At 35.9% G+C, this 15,676-nt stretch overlaps 1 protein-coding gene and 1 long non-coding RNA gene across 2 annotated transcripts in view; one reads left to right on the forward strand and one right to left on the reverse strand.

Annotated features, from left to right (window-relative positions):
- LOC134747790 (uncharacterized) overlaps positions 1–15,676 on the reverse strand; it is a 302,451-nt gene that overhangs the window by 264,248 nt on the left and 22,527 nt on the right. The gene's annotated exons all lie outside the window — the stretch shown is intronic.
- LOC134747768 (uncharacterized) lies at positions 1,571–10,874 on the forward strand. Its single transcript, XM_063682404.1, has 8 exons — positions 1,571–1,785; positions 3,494–3,704; positions 5,144–5,497; positions 6,019–6,204; positions 7,593–7,714; positions 8,739–8,900; positions 9,804–9,974; positions 10,560–10,874. Exons 1-8 carry the CDS (start codon positions 1,609–1,611, stop codon positions 10,851–10,853), a joined length of 1,677 nt encoding a protein of 558 aa, XP_063538474.1. The 5' UTR covers positions 1,571–1,608; the 3' UTR covers positions 10,854–10,874.

Here is a 15,676-nt window from a genome sequence, read left to right on the forward strand (position 1 = left end):
GCCGGCAACGCAATTACAACCCCTCTGGTGTTGCGGGTGTCCATGGGCGGCGGTAATCGCTTACCATCAGGTGATCCGTCTGCTCGTTTGCCTCCTATTTCATAAAAAAAAAATGCCCTTACCGGGATTCGAACCCAGGACCATAGGCTTCACAAGCAGGGTCACTACCCACTAGGCCAGACCGGTCGTCAACTATGCATTAAGTAAGGGTTAAAAATCTACTGGGTTAAAACGTATACCCTATTTACTACACTTTGCCTGGGGACATAGTCTTGGAACCTAAAAAACTAGTTTTAAAAATCGCTTAAAAAAATCTCCTTGATGCGCTATAAGCGATTGTCTTCTTTATAAAGCATCCTGGATAAACCTACTTACTTAAACTATATGTTACTTACTTAAATTATATGTAAAGGGGGCACAATTGGAGATGTCACAGCATAATTTTGAACTGCGATAAAACTAGGTAATATGACAGTATGCCATCTGTGACTCTAGTGACTGGTAGAGGAAATGTTGGTGAATAATATTATACTGTGACAAAGCGGATTGGTAAGCATATCAACTCAGAAATTTAAACCGAAAAACGGATTCCATGGCATTCGCGTCACCAGGAGTAGTACAAAAACGGATGCTATGCAATCCGCGTCCGCGAACGTGTTAATTATAGAATTTAGTGTAAAAAGAAATTGATACTACTTGACTCCACGGTCAAACTAATTACAATTTTGTGGAGCTTTGTTAAATTGTAATTTTTAATATTTGATTATAATAAATAAAATAAATAATAAATTCAGTATTCCGAAAACTCCAATTATTGTGTCGTTAAATTTGAAACTTTCTTTTATTACCTACTATGAGAGTGCAAATCTCGAATTGAATTTGTACTTGTACAAGTACGCGTATACTTACAAGGATAAAGGGTTAATAATTATATGTTACATTTAAAAATCGCGTGGAATTCGCATTGGAAAATAGTGCTATAAAAAGTGAAATTCCAGTTAATGTCACAATTCTTAAGAAATTTTTAATACTGCGTGATAAAATGATAGACACAATGCTGCGCATTTTTTTTTTAAACAAGTCTGTATTTATGCATATTATAATCATCATCAGGTTAATAAATTACCCTAAAATTATATACATACATACATAGGCTACGGTGACTGCTTACCATCAGGCGGGCCGTATGCTTGTTTGCCACCGTTGTGGTATAAAAAAAACAAAAACTAAACTAAATAAATTATAATAAACTTCTATAAATTATATTGACCTTCCTTATGTTGGTACCACAACTATAATTAACTAATGATAATCATATTATCACATTGTGATAACTTAAATGTGTATTTAGATAAGAGTAATAAATACGTTTCGTTTTGCACCTTATCTCATTGTAATAAAGCTAAAAATGCATCAATGGGTAGTAACTAATTTAGGTTATCTTTGAAGTCGGTACAGTGACCATAATAATACGCTATCATTATAACATTATACATTGTGTTCGTTACTTCGTGCCAGTCACTTGATATAACGATAGGTGTTTAACTCCGCTACTAATGGTTTGGTTCAAAACCAGCCTCTCGCCGCATACATTATTTAGTCGTAGTCATGGCCGCTCGCATATTCATTCGTAACTCGTTTCCCGCGATTCTTTTAAGAAAAAAACATGTGTGGACTAATGAAAATGTTGTCAGATCGCCTTGTAAAGATATTGTTATACCGGAGTGTACTGTGAACGAGTTTGTTTGGCGTAATTTGGATAAATGGGCGGAAAAAACTGCTACGGTAAAGTTAATGTAGTTAAGGGACAAAGACAAAAAGTTGGTTAAACATATATGTATATTGTATAGTATACTAAATAGAATAATCAATTTGAAATATTATTACAAGATTTTATTAGGTATATAACATGTATGTATGTATATGTTTTATTGTATACAGCTGATTTCAGGGTTGTGGAGGAAGAGAACAAAACATCATACAGAATTCAAAGATGAGCCTGATGATGTTGTTAATTATTGTTTATCACCAATAATGATGATTATTTTTTAGATGACAAGTAGAAAAAATATTTTTGCACACAATTTGGTCACCCTACTCAATGTGACGTCTTGTCACTTTCCATACAGCGTATGTCAAAAGTCATAGGGTGACCATGATTACTTAGTATAAGATAAATTTTACTTGGAAAACAAGAAATAAAAACGAATTATCTTTTAACCAAATACTAAGTACCTACCTTTGTGGATCATTTACAGTCCGAAAAACTGGTTTAGATCACGACCTAGAAATCACACTGTATACAAAAAAGAAACAAAAGACACAGTTACAGAGTTAATTAAATAATAGAAAGGCGAACTTAATGAGTAGAAAATTACTACATAGCTATAAGTAAAATATTTTATTTTATCTGTCCCTGTGTCTATTTGTTAAACCAATAATTCATCATCATATATTTAAGTTATACTCTTGTCGGTGGAGCGATTTCCATATGTGTCGATCCTCTGCCTTCTCCTTGACAGCCTGATACGACACGACGTTGAGTTTTTCCTATACTTACAGAATACAGAACTTTATTGGTAAAAGCAAATTTTACAGGTCACATTTTACATTTATAAAAAAAATATATGTACATATGTTCGTTAATATAACTTGATCTATGTATGTTCTCCTTGGTCTCCCCCTCCGTGTCCTTGCCTCAACTCTCCCTTCAATTATGTTTTTGATAAACTCGTTGTGTCGTAGCAAGTGTCCAAGTATCTTTCCTCTTCTATTTTCTATGGTTCTCAACAAACTCCTCTTCTCTCCTACCATGCGTAAAACCTCTTCATTTGTTTGCTTTTTCGTCCAACTGACCTTTGCCATTCGTCGGCAGCACCACACATAATGTGATGTGTGTTATCCGGACATAAATTAGGAGCTCTTGGACTTAGATCGTTTAATGAATAATTGTATTCGTTTTGTTTTCTGTCTCCGTAAATACGGAGCCATTTCTCCTCATTCCGCTCTAAACTTGGCTGGTTTTCATATGCGTGTTCGTCACAACATTCGCATGCTCTGCACCCTCTTTTCTATTATTAACGATCCTCAGTCCCCCGAATATCTAAAATCTTTCTTCCACTACTATTGTGTCTCTTGTCACCTCTTGTGTTCATCAGCTTTGCTCTTCTGGCAATCTTTTTCTGTCTATACCATCTCATCGAACTGATTACATGTCCAATTCTTTTTTTATTCAGGCAGCTCGCCTTTGGAATAGTTTCTTTGTCAAGATTAGACAGTATACGTACAGCTCTGCTTTAAAAAATCCGTATGTGAACACTTTGTTGTCATTGGCAGTACTGTTCGGCTTTGTAAGTTTATCTGATTTCATATGTATATAAGTGTATGTATTTGTAATAATATTATTAACATGTGTATGTGTATGTTTATGTTTGTGTATTGTTATGAGTGTATTGTGATGGTACAAGTACCAAATTGTATTTTTTTTTCCAAGGAATGCGCTATTACGAATAGAAGCTACACGTACGGCCAGCTACACAAGTTTAGCCGAACTCTAGCCGCCAACCTAAGGAAGAAGTTTGGAATAAACGACAGAGATACGGTGGGCATTATATCTCCTAATTCACCGGAATACCCTATAGTTGCATTAGGAGCGATGGATGCTGGAGCGGCGCTTACTACGTTTAATCCTATTTACACGCCATGTAAGTAATCATAATCATAATCGTTTATTGCAACCATGGTATTACAAGGTGTTGGTTCTTTCATTAGACAGTACAGACATGGACCCTACTAGGGCGTGGCAACATTTTTAAAAACCTTAATTAACGCTGCAAGTTTTATTTAAGTGCGTATAATTTTGGAAATATATGAATAGCAAGTCTTAAATACACTTGTAAAATAAAGAAAAAGAGAACTTTTATACATTCAATAATATGAAATATTTTATTAATTTAAAAAAGCCTCGATAATTGAGTTTATTGATATCGGAACTTCCTACTTGTCATAAAATTTTGCCATAAACCATAATCTAAAACTAAGTTGTACACAAACATATGATAAAGATATAATATAAAAATGTAACATATCCAACAAATCACATAAAAATTATCACATTGGGCATAGGGTACTTGACAAATTGGTATTAATGGTATTAGTCGATCAGGTTTGTTTTGAGAACCAATTTAATGCCTGTATTGTCTTAAAGAAATACAAAAGTCACGAATGATGGACAAAGTGCTAGCACCCGCACTTTACTGGCCAAAACGCTTCTAACTAAAATGGTAACACATCGTGAGTATCATGCTTGGTGACAGTATCTTTGGGACGCTGACAGATAAAGCTAAATAAGCAAAAGAAATATTATTTCTTGTAATAAACATTTCATGAGCGCTAAGAACACAGCAGATTATGCTCAAAAACACGAGAAGCTGCATTTATGGTTACCTAAGCCTAAGAATTTGATGTTACAAACAAACATACTAAACGATACGCTGTTGCTCAACGAGAAGACTGTACGTATTGACGACTGACAATATTGATTTTGATTATTGATTATTGCCACTTTGACATTAAATACACCGGTCCAATGTTGGTACCGCTGCTGTCATTAAATATTTTATTATCATAAAATGTGTCTACCAGTAATAACATATACTAATCTATGGTGTCTACTTTACTCTAAAATTCGAAGTTTAATAAAAAATTTAAAACTTGATGTTGATGAACGAGTATAAGTACGCTGATTTAAAGAAGTCCATCGCTATCTATTACGTTTTAACACTTAAATTAGTTTGTGATATAGTTTCATATACCGGGTGGGGCCTGTAACAAGAAAAAATTAAACTGTAGGCTACGACTTAAAAAATACTTAAGTACTTGTGTTTTGATTTTAGTACACTAAGTTTATTCTAAGACGCAATGTTCTTATTGCGAATGTTGTTATTGTAAGGCGCGCAGGTATATGTACCTCCATCATACCTACCTCCGTACTAGGAGTACAATCTTTGTTTTAATTATTTGCTCGTGTTACAGGCCCCACCTAGTATAATAAATTAATAACTGTTGGAGCATAATTACCCAGTGGGAAGCAAAATAGGCACATTCTACGGTACATTATTCAATCAAAAATGCATCTTTACAGACGAAATACAAACCCAAATCCAGCAATCGGGACTAAAACTGATATTTGCTCACCCCGACACAATATCAGCTGTACAAGAAGCGTTGGTACTCAGCAAGAAGCAAATACCAATCATCTGCTTAGACTCAGGAGCCTATAGGGTTGAGGGCACGGTATCATTCAAAGAGCTTATAGAAGATAATCATGTGGATTTAGACATTTTGAAGAAGGTTAAAGTCAAGACAAGTGATGTTGCGTTCTTGCCGTATTCAAGTGGGACTACGGGTCTGCCTAAAGGAGTGGAGTCGACTCATAGGAATATTGTGGCGAACTGTGCACAGCAAGATACAGAAATGAGGCATTATAATCCTGATGGTAAGCAAAAAAATTAGTTGATTTAAATCCATAAAATTGAATGTAACACTGATGGTATATTTTATTTAACAACTGTATGTAATAAAAATGATTGAAATAAGTAAATGAATGTATGTCCCAGAACAACCACGTCACAGTGATACTGAAAAGGAACCTAATCAGCGTTTTTTTTTCGTGGAGTCTGCAGTTAGGCATTCCGCCCAGCCGAACATGACCCCAGTAAAAGTTGCATGGTTTTCGAGATATCAATGCAGTAGGCCGAGCACATGATTGACGCGACAGTATCTCGCCGCGAGATAGACTACCCGTCTTTTACTAACTGTATGAATTAAAGAGGGACGGGTAGTCTATGTCGCGGCGAGATACTCTCGCGCCAATCATGTGCTAGCCCGGCTGGTAGGTACTAAAAATGTTAAAGCAAAGGGGATACTTCTCAATTTTTTTTAAGTTCGGTAATAACTCGAAAACCGTGCAACTTTTACTAAAAATTTTTTATTAAAAAAATTCTTTTTAATCTTCAGCTCCATACCAAGAGAACCAGCTAGTGGTGTTACCCATGTACCACTGCTACGGCCTGACCGTCGCCATGCTGCACAAGCTGTGTGTAGGGGTAAAGCTGCATGTGCTACCAAAGTTCCAGCCCAATACCTTCCTGCAGGCTATGCGGAATAATAGAATCAACATTTTGTATGTGGCACCACCGATGGGTAAGTTTCATTTCATTTCATGCATAGAGTATTCTTTTGTGGCGAGTGTTCCGACTAAACGCCTAGCTACCTTCACCATGGAGGAGTTTTGTGGCGAGCGTTCCGACTGAACGTCTAGCGACCTTCACCATGGAGGAGTTTTGTGGCGAGCGTTCCGACTGAACGCCTAGCGACCTTCACCATGGAGGAGTTTTGTGGCGAGCGTTCCGACTGAACGCCTAGCGACCTTCACTATGGAGGAGTTTTGGCATTGGTTTGTAGAGTGTTCGGCGGTTCCCCGGCCGGCTCACTGACACTGCGAAACGTATCGCGTTTTTTAGTTTAAATATATTTTATAATAGATAGTTTTAAGTTATATATTTATCTATGGGCCAATAGTTGCCTGAAAATAAAGACTTTTCATTCATTCGTTCATTTAAATGTTTTAATCTTTTTGGTTTACTACTTATATTGACCGGTGTATATCCCGGTCAATATAAGTCTAGTGAATCTACCCGTGAATCATTCAAAACTCTTTTTGGTTTAGTTCATTTATATGTTCATTCTAAGAAAAATTGCCGATAGGTTTGATTGTCCGATCCTAAAACACTGGACCGAGCAAATTAAAGGTGTAGCGCAATTTATAATATAAGTAGGTACCTATTGTATTAAATACTAACACTAGATTAAGATTTTGCTTGTATTACTAACACCCTATGGATGCATTTGTTTGTCCGAAATAAAGAAATTTTATTTTATTTTATATGTTTTTTTAAATATAGTTATGATGTAGAAACAATTATTTGATGAAAGATAATCAAATTTTCATTAATAATGATCATGTAATATGACTTTGACCGTAGTCAGGGCCAGGTCGTTTATACAAAATAATCTTAGTGAATATTAAACAATTACTCAATGTTAATTAGCAAACAATGTATTAAACGCTGATGCTTTAGAAGAAGCACTACTGTCTTTAGACAAACAATAACTATTTATTACTGCTACTAATTTTATTTGAATTCTCTTTGACCGTTTCTGATGAGAATAATAACACCCATGCAACAAACATGAAACTATTTCACGTGGTTTGTTTCACTATTTGCAGACCAAATACTATCAGTAATAAAGACATTAATATTGACAGTGTAGTTGGAACGATGTCAAATGATAATGAATACCTATTAGAATGATTTTTTTGACGCAATAAGAAAGGGTTATAAGTTATGACTCTCTCTCTCTGTCTATATATTTCTGTGACACCGTAGCTTTTAAACGGGTAAACCGATTTGGATGCGGTTTTTGCTGGTTCTTAAATATGTTTTATCGAGATCGGTTCTTCAATTTCATTGCTCTGGCGGTTTTTAAATTTATAATTTATATGAAGTTTTGTATTTTCCACTTTTCAGTGCTGTTCCTCGGTTCGCATCCCCAAGTAACTTCTGAGATATTCGACCATATCACTTACATGATGAGTGGCGCTGCGACATTGGCCCGAGCCGATATCGACAAGATGTTCGCCAAAGCTAAGGTATAATTAATGTCAAATACGTAAATCCTACAAAATAAATTAAGGATGCTATGAACCAGGGATCGTTACCGGTATAACTTAAAATCAAAATATCACGTAGCATTTGAATTATTTGAAATATTCCTTTGATATTGTAGAATGTATTTAGGTAAGGACAATGAAATATCAGACCACCTAAATGAAATGGAAAAATATACATAAACAACCAAGATACCGAAATTGAATACTGGTTAATTTGTATGAAAAATATACCGGTATTCGATCCCTGCTATGAACGAAGAGTTTGAAGAAGAAGAAGAAAGACATTTATTCCACAAATCACATATACACAGAACAATACGATGAAAGAAATAAGATAAAGAGAAAATAATAAGAACAACAAAAGAAAAATTACACGCTTGGGTCCAGCAATGTGTGGCCTACTGAGATATTCAACCATTGACAGAGGTTGAATGTCTTATTCCAAATAAAATATTAAATCAACAACTATATTTAATTATAGTATGTTTATTTAATTATAGTATGTATATGTAAGTTTATTTTCAGTCGTGTGTATTATTTATCGCTATATTTTTTGTTTTAAGTTACCTATACTGCTTTTTTTTTGTTCAATGCCTGCACCTATTACTGTTTCTGTTTAGCCTTATGGTTGACTGGGTATAGAATGCCTTTAGGCATTAAGTCCGCCATTTGTACTTTATTTGTTATATTGTATAATAAAGTTTAAATAAATAAAAATAAATATATGATTGAGTAATAAACATCCAAACTTTCACATGTCCGCTGTGTTTTTTGAACTTATTTCAAAGGTCCTGAGCTTAAATTAATTTTCTCAATGACATTGGTATTCTAATTAACTTCATTTAAAAGATAATTGATCATTTGATTTTAATTAAAAGGTAACGGAATTCAATAATAACACCGTGTAGGTATACTATTAGGTTTTAAATATTCGTTTAGTAGAATAAGAAACTTTATTTTATCTGCTGGTGATTTTAATCAATTTACTTTGTATTAATTTCAGCGCGAGGTGGAGTTTTCTCAAGGATACGGTTTAACAGAGACCTCACCGCTGGTCACGGCGAGTCCCCCAGGTGCCAGGGCTTACACAACTGTAGGCAGTGCTCTGCCTAATGTGGAGTTACGGATAGTGGACGGAGACATGAGAAACTTAGGTCCTAATGAAGTAAGCGGATTTTAATAATTCAGATATTGGATGTTCGGTCTATCCGGCTTAGGGCCAGTTGCACCAACTACTAGCGAACTATCAAACTTCCCAATGCAAAGTTATAGGATAACCCAAAAAATCGTGGACAAAAATTTATATTGCGTTGTTTTGTCGATACTACTACTACTACTACTCCGTTGGCTCAGTGACCCAAAATGAGACTTGGCCTCCGACACAAGACAGCGCCACTTTTCTCGATCCTGTGCGACCTCTCGCCAATTGGAAACTCGAAGTTCGCGCAGATCCGCCTCCAGGCCTCCACCCTGTCGCTGGTGCGTTTTGTTGATAATTTGTAACAATTATAACAAACCTTTGCATTTGTGTATCAAAGACAACAACACACTTTTTAAAGCCTACAGTCAGACATTCTACATGAGCAGCCTGTGTGTTAGTTGGTTACCCAGCGTTCCGCATACGATCTCCGAGTTCAGTATAATGATGCTTTCAGAATGCTGATGGGGCTGTCACTGTTTAGCAGCGCCTCGACAATGTTTGCAGAGGCACGCACTGACGGTTTCCATGCTATCTTACGTAAGCGCTCAGCCTTCTTAATGCAACGAGCGAGAAGCAGTCCCAACAGCTTTCTAAAAGTATTATCCGATAGATACGGCTGTCGAATATGGAGACACCCGGTGGTTTTGACTGGGCAACCTGTATGTTGTTTAGTTCATTTTTAGTTGTAGGTTAATTAGTAAACAAGTAATAATAGTTATTAGATACTTAGTTTAAGATACACTAACAAAATTTATGGATTGTTATTATCTGAAATAAATGAGTATTAAATTTTTTTTATAAGAGAATATTTGGAAGATGATTCCAACATTCAGGCTGAGCTATAACCGTTATCAAAAACACTTTCAGGTAGGAGAGCTATTGATCAAAGGACCAAACGTCATGAAGGGATACAAGGACAATCCTGAGGGCAACAGGCAGGTGTTTGCGGGGGACGGTTGGCTGCGGACTGGAGATCTCGCTTCTATTGACGAAAAGGGCCGAGTCATCATCGCTGATAGATTAAAAGAACTAATTAAGGTACCTTCATACAGAGGGCCTTTATATATAAATTAAATACTTAGCTGGTACACTGTCTACCTTTTTTTAATAAGTTTGTTTCCACATGTTGAATTTTAGAACTAAATCTAGTTAAATAGATAGGAAATGAGCAATTTATCACAAATAAAATTGGAAACTTAAAAAATATAGGAATAAATATAAGACGAGAAGGAAAAAAATGGTATTCTTTAGATTTTATAAAAAAAAAACTATTGTGCAGCAACAATACACATAAGTCATAAACGCAATAATTCACTGACAAAATCGCAATTTCCTTGTTTTCCACGCCTTCTAAGCAATAGCAACAGCAACGTTACATGCTGACGTTACGATGTAATGCCATTTTGTTAGAAGCGTTTCATCAGTAAAGTGCGGGAGCTAGACTTTGACCATCATTTGTGACTTTTGTATTGCTTTAAGACAATGGGTCCCATACAGACATTTGATCCTCAAAACAAACCTGATCGACTGATACCATTGTAATATTTTATGTTATTTCTATTCAGAATCACGAGCTCTTTTCATCCCAATTGGAGATACCTTACCTTCTGTTGTAAATTCCAGGTAAAAGGATACCAAGTAGCACCAGCGGAGTTAGAAAATGTGATCAAACAGCATCCTGCAGTTTTCGACGCATCAGTTATTGGTATTCCTGATTCTTACTCAGGAGAGAGGCCTAAAGCCTTTGTGATGCTGAAGGAAGGGGTGAATGTGACTGATACTGAAATAAAGGACTTTGTAAATAAAAGAGTAGCGTCTTATAAGAAGATTGAAGATTTGTCGTTTATCGACAGCATACCGAAAAGTCCGTCTGGCAAAGTGTTGCGGCGCGTGCTGAAAGATGTGCAGTCAAAATAATAGATAAATATTAAACCACTTTATTTATTCATATGTTTAATTCGTTATTGGATATATCACAAAGGAGTGCTCCAACAGTCTACCACCTGTTTAAAGTTTGACAGCAACGAAACGGCCAAGCCGTACTGTACGTTTGACCAAGATGTTGGCTTTATACAGTTAGAGCTAATAAAGTTAGGACTTACAGAGTAAAAGTCTTGGTACCTACTACGGGATCTGATAGCTTTTGAGTGTAAAAGCTTTATGCGCCTAGTCTTGGCAACACTTTACATGAAATGTTTTTGGTGGGATAGACCTGACCCCTGAAAGAAAAACTTAGCTTCACTAGTCTTTGACATTATTTTCCAAATATAAACTATATATTAATAAATTATATTTGTGCCATTCTCAATCAAAAGAGTACTTATTGTTGGTTGTCAATAAGGCGCTATTTATATATAGCTTTAATTTGAAATCAACCTAATCGACAAGCGACAATGTGGTACCTTTTGGTTGAAAACGTCACATTTTTACTTCTGCGGTCAGTTCCCAAACAAACATCGCGGCGCTCAAACATTTTACTTCTAAATCTTCAATTAGTTATTCATATAACTTGTAAAGCTTCAATTAGTTAGTGTATTTTTTATCCCTTTACAAATACATAAGTCAAAAACAAAGAGGATATAATAGGATAGAGCGGTACTACTGTCATAGTAAATTTTGTAACCACAGTAAATTCACTGCCATCTATCGACACACTTTAAAACTAATAAGTGTTCCGTTTGTCAAAACAAAGTTTTGCACGGAACACTAAAAATTAAGATTTATAAAAATACGATAAAATGTATATAAATATGGATAAATGATTTTTTTTATTAGCATTAATTATTTTTATGATTATGACCCATATTCTTTCACTGATATGCGTTAAAATGGTTAAATAACAAACGAAACCGTCAACGCCCTCTATACGAGAGTAGGCCAAAGGTAGCGGCGCCATCTGACCGAGAATCAAACTTTTGTGATTTTCGAGGCACGTTTTTTCCTTAGACTGTATTCATCTATTACGGAGTTATCTATCTTTGGTCAAAATGAGAGCCAATTTTTTATCAAGCAGATACGTCTACGAGCGATACTACAAATTTTATATTAAAGGAAAATTGGATAAATTATGCTCTTGGCAGGACTTGAACCCGCGACCTCACTTGACCTAACCTGGTTAAGAGCGATGCACGGACTGCAGAGGTCGCGGGTTCAATTCCTGCCGGAAGCGTAAATTTATAAATTTTTCCTTTAATATAAAATTCAAAATGACAAATTAAGATAAACGATTAGTAGCTAATTGATGCTTGTAACGCGTTTATGAATAACGCCTAAAGCAGTGTTGGCCGAACGTTAATTGCAATTAATCATCAACCAGTACAAATTGAACCGTAAACGGATAATAATTAATAATAATTTATTAATGTGTAATTAATATATCGGTTTTGTTACCAAAATGACTATTATTTTCGTAGTCTACATTTAGCGTCTCCTTAATTCTCTTTGCTATAAGCATTAGTTATTATTACTATTGAGACGACAGACGGACAGGGGAGTCTTAGTAATAGGGTCCCGTTTTTAACCTTTGCGTACAGAAGCCTAAAATTGTGAAAATTGCTTCCATCTAAGGGCAATTATTTGGTTGGGATCATTCTAAAATTTTACGCGTATGTAAATTCCTAATATATTTTGTAATGAAAATGGCTTAAATGTTTTATTAGCATCAACCCACGACTCCATCTCAGTAGAAGACGATAATTTGTCAACATGCCACTTTCCACCATAGTAATTTTCATACTTTCAATCCTAATTTCGTAATATTAAAATCCAATTATTTACATACAAGATGTATACAGTGGTACTACGTAAACGAGTATCGAATTTCTGCAAACAACTTGTGCGCGCTGGGACCCCATGGACCTAGAGTTTCAACTCCAAATGGAACGAAATGATACTCTCTACCGAGGCTTATAAATTTATTACGTTTTAAAATTTCGGCGCTTTCGTAATTAATAGTAAAAAGTTCCCTTTGTCCTTTTCTGGGTTAAAATCTGGTATGTTCATACATTCATACAAACCGGGGATCCGGCAGACCTCGTCGGCGATGGCGGGATAACTTGGACTCCTTTTTGAGCGACTGGCCAGATGTAGCTCAAAACCGGGAGGAGAGGAAGAAGAGGGGGGAGGCCTTTGCCCAGCAGTGGGACACAATAGGCTCGTAATAATAATAATAATGTTCATACTAACACCTTCAATCTTTTTTGCGTGATCGAGGAACAAACGTTAAACAAGAAACACACGCCGGCCCACCGCCTACAGCTGTATAAAGCGCAGGTTCGCCCACACACCTCAATACCAGCTTCTCCCTCTGGACCGCATCCAACGAAGAGCGACTCGAATTGTCGACTGCCAGCGTATTTCGGAACGGCTTGACTCCTTGGCGCTGCGTAGAGATGTGGCGTCGCTATGCATTTTCTATCGCGTGTATAACGGGGAGTGCTCCGAGGAATTGTTCGGATTAATCCCTGCCGCTTCTTTTCGCCATCGCCGTACGCGACAACATTACCATCCTCACCACTTAGATGGCTTGCAGTCCTCAACTGTGCGTTTCTCTAGAAACTTCCTGCCTCGCACAGCTAAACTGTGGAATGAACTGTCGCCTGCGGTATTTCCGGACCGATATGACCTTCAAACCTTCAAGAAATGAGCGTACTCCCATCTTAAAGGCTGGCAATGCACTTACAACCCCTTTAGTGTTGCGGGTGTCCATGGGCGGCGGTAATCGCTTACCATCAGGTGATCCGTCTGCTAGTTTGCCTCCTATTTCATAAAAAAAAAACAGGTAAAATTCTTGTTTACCTTTCGTTCTAATATTGAGAGTAGGTATTAAGACTTCAAGTGGAAAACCGTCTTTTAACATATTTAAGAACGGATTTAAAAAAGTCGTACTCGCCCACCGAGGGTTCCGTACTTTTTAGTATTTGTTGTTATAGCGGCAACAGAAATACATCATCTGTGAAAATTTCAGCTGTCTATCACGGTTAATGAGATACAGCCTGGTGACAGAAAGACGGACAGACGGACAGTGGAGTCTTAGTAATAGGGTCCCGTTTTTACGGAACCCTAAAAACAGAGAACAACGGAACCCTAAAAACAGAGAACAAAACAAACCGTTTTAAGAGCTTTATGGGTTGCCTTTTGGTTTTAAATTATATAACGCAGTGTTTTAAAATAAAACTAGTATGGTTACATTATTTTTTATCGAGATATAAATATCTGATCTGATTTTTATCGACATATATAATATCTGATCTTGGTCTATGACATAGACAATCATAAAGTCATACAGATCTATTTCTCATAAATGATGTTCCGTGTTATTCGAATGTATAATTATTTTGCAATTATTTGGCTTACCTACTATGAAATATTTAGTACCTAATGAAAAATGAGGTTAGGTATAACATCAAATAGTTATAATGACTGTTCTAATGTCTATATGCGTACATTGCGTACCTAATTTTCATGTTAAATTACCGGAGAGAATCTGTGTATATAAAACCTAAAAACACTACTTCATAATATATTTTTATTCATACCGTGATAGAAGTGGTCAGTAAAATGAAATCTTTACCTTTTGTTGTAATATTACCGATTTTGCTGTGCTATTGTCGCAAACCCTACCGTGTAAACATCCTCAGTGTATCTGACTGTCCAAATATACAACCTCCTTTTATAAATCCAGCTCCCTTTAAATCGAATATAGAACTGATCAACATAAAAGGTCATTCTATCATTAGAGGAAATGTAACAGTGGACAAAGATATTCCAGGATTTGACAAGGAAATGACAATTATCACCGGAAGGCAAACACCAAAGGGCGTTGAATGGTTTTTTAATTTAAAGAATCTTAAATGTACGAATAATATGTTTAAAACTGTGTTTAAAACTGTAGGTTTACCCGTACCAGGGTGTAAGCTTAAGAAAGGGACCTATTTCATGAATGATATAGACGTGGATGATATAGATTCGGCGTTTAATACAATGAGTCGGGTGTACGGCGAATTTGCTGCTAAATTAACAATATCTTCTAAAAATAACACATTTGTTTGTATTAGGGATAAGTTTAGTATCCGACCCCTGAAATAAAGTATAACTTTGAAATTGGAAATTTTATTTAAATAGGGATTTCCGTAATAGGGTCGTCCTTTTTAAAGTCTGCCATCGTGGCAGTCACGTCACGTTTTAACAAGTAGGTATATAGGTGCGAGAGTGATGAAAAACACTAAGTATAGGCGATAAAAATGTAATCATCATATCCGTGCTGCCGTATTTTTCATCACTAGTAAGTGATAAGTGTTAAAATGTGACGTGACTGCCACGGAACAGCAAATATCGGAAACTGTTTGAAAGGAGGAAATGGTTTTCGACATTAAAAAAAATTAACAATCCTATTCTACATCGGATGGTTTGGCAATCTAAGGAAAAAAAATCTCCCAAGGCTCCCAAAATTTATGCAGACCTCCTTTATGCAAACTTGGATTACAGAGATTACTTGGAGATAAAACAGAAGCATACAAGTGAAGAACAATATAGACAGAATATACATAACTATCATAGATTATGTTGTTTCCTTGAGCATATCTCACCGAGAACATGAGCATATCTCACCGAGAACAAGATTTAGGATAATTTAAAACAACAACACCGATTTAGGAATTAGGACCATAGGAAAGTATTACAACGATTTCCAGCTTGCTGGAAATTAATTCCTCAATACGCTATTTTTGAATCTAATGTGA

Source organism: Cydia strobilella, chromosome 15, assembly GCF_947568885.1.
Source record: "Cydia strobilella chromosome 15, ilCydStro3.1, whole genome shotgun sequence".
Taxonomy (NCBI): Eukaryota; Metazoa; Arthropoda; class Insecta; order Lepidoptera; family Tortricidae; genus Cydia; species Cydia strobilella.

Bases quoted from the DNA above. Each gene is read 5' to 3' on its own strand.
- LOC134747768 (XM_063682404.1), top strand. From the start codon at position 1,609: ATGGCCGCTCGCATATTCATTCGTAACTCGTTTCCCGCGATTCTTTTA. The intron at 3,705-5,143 runs GTAAGTAATCAT...GCATCTTTACAG, and splicing joins TAATCCTATTTACACGCCAT to ACGAAATACAAACCCAAATC. The intron at 7,715-8,738 runs GTATAATTAATG...TATTAATTTCAG, and splicing joins AGATGTTCGCCAAAGCTAAG to CGCGAGGTGGAGTTTTCTCA.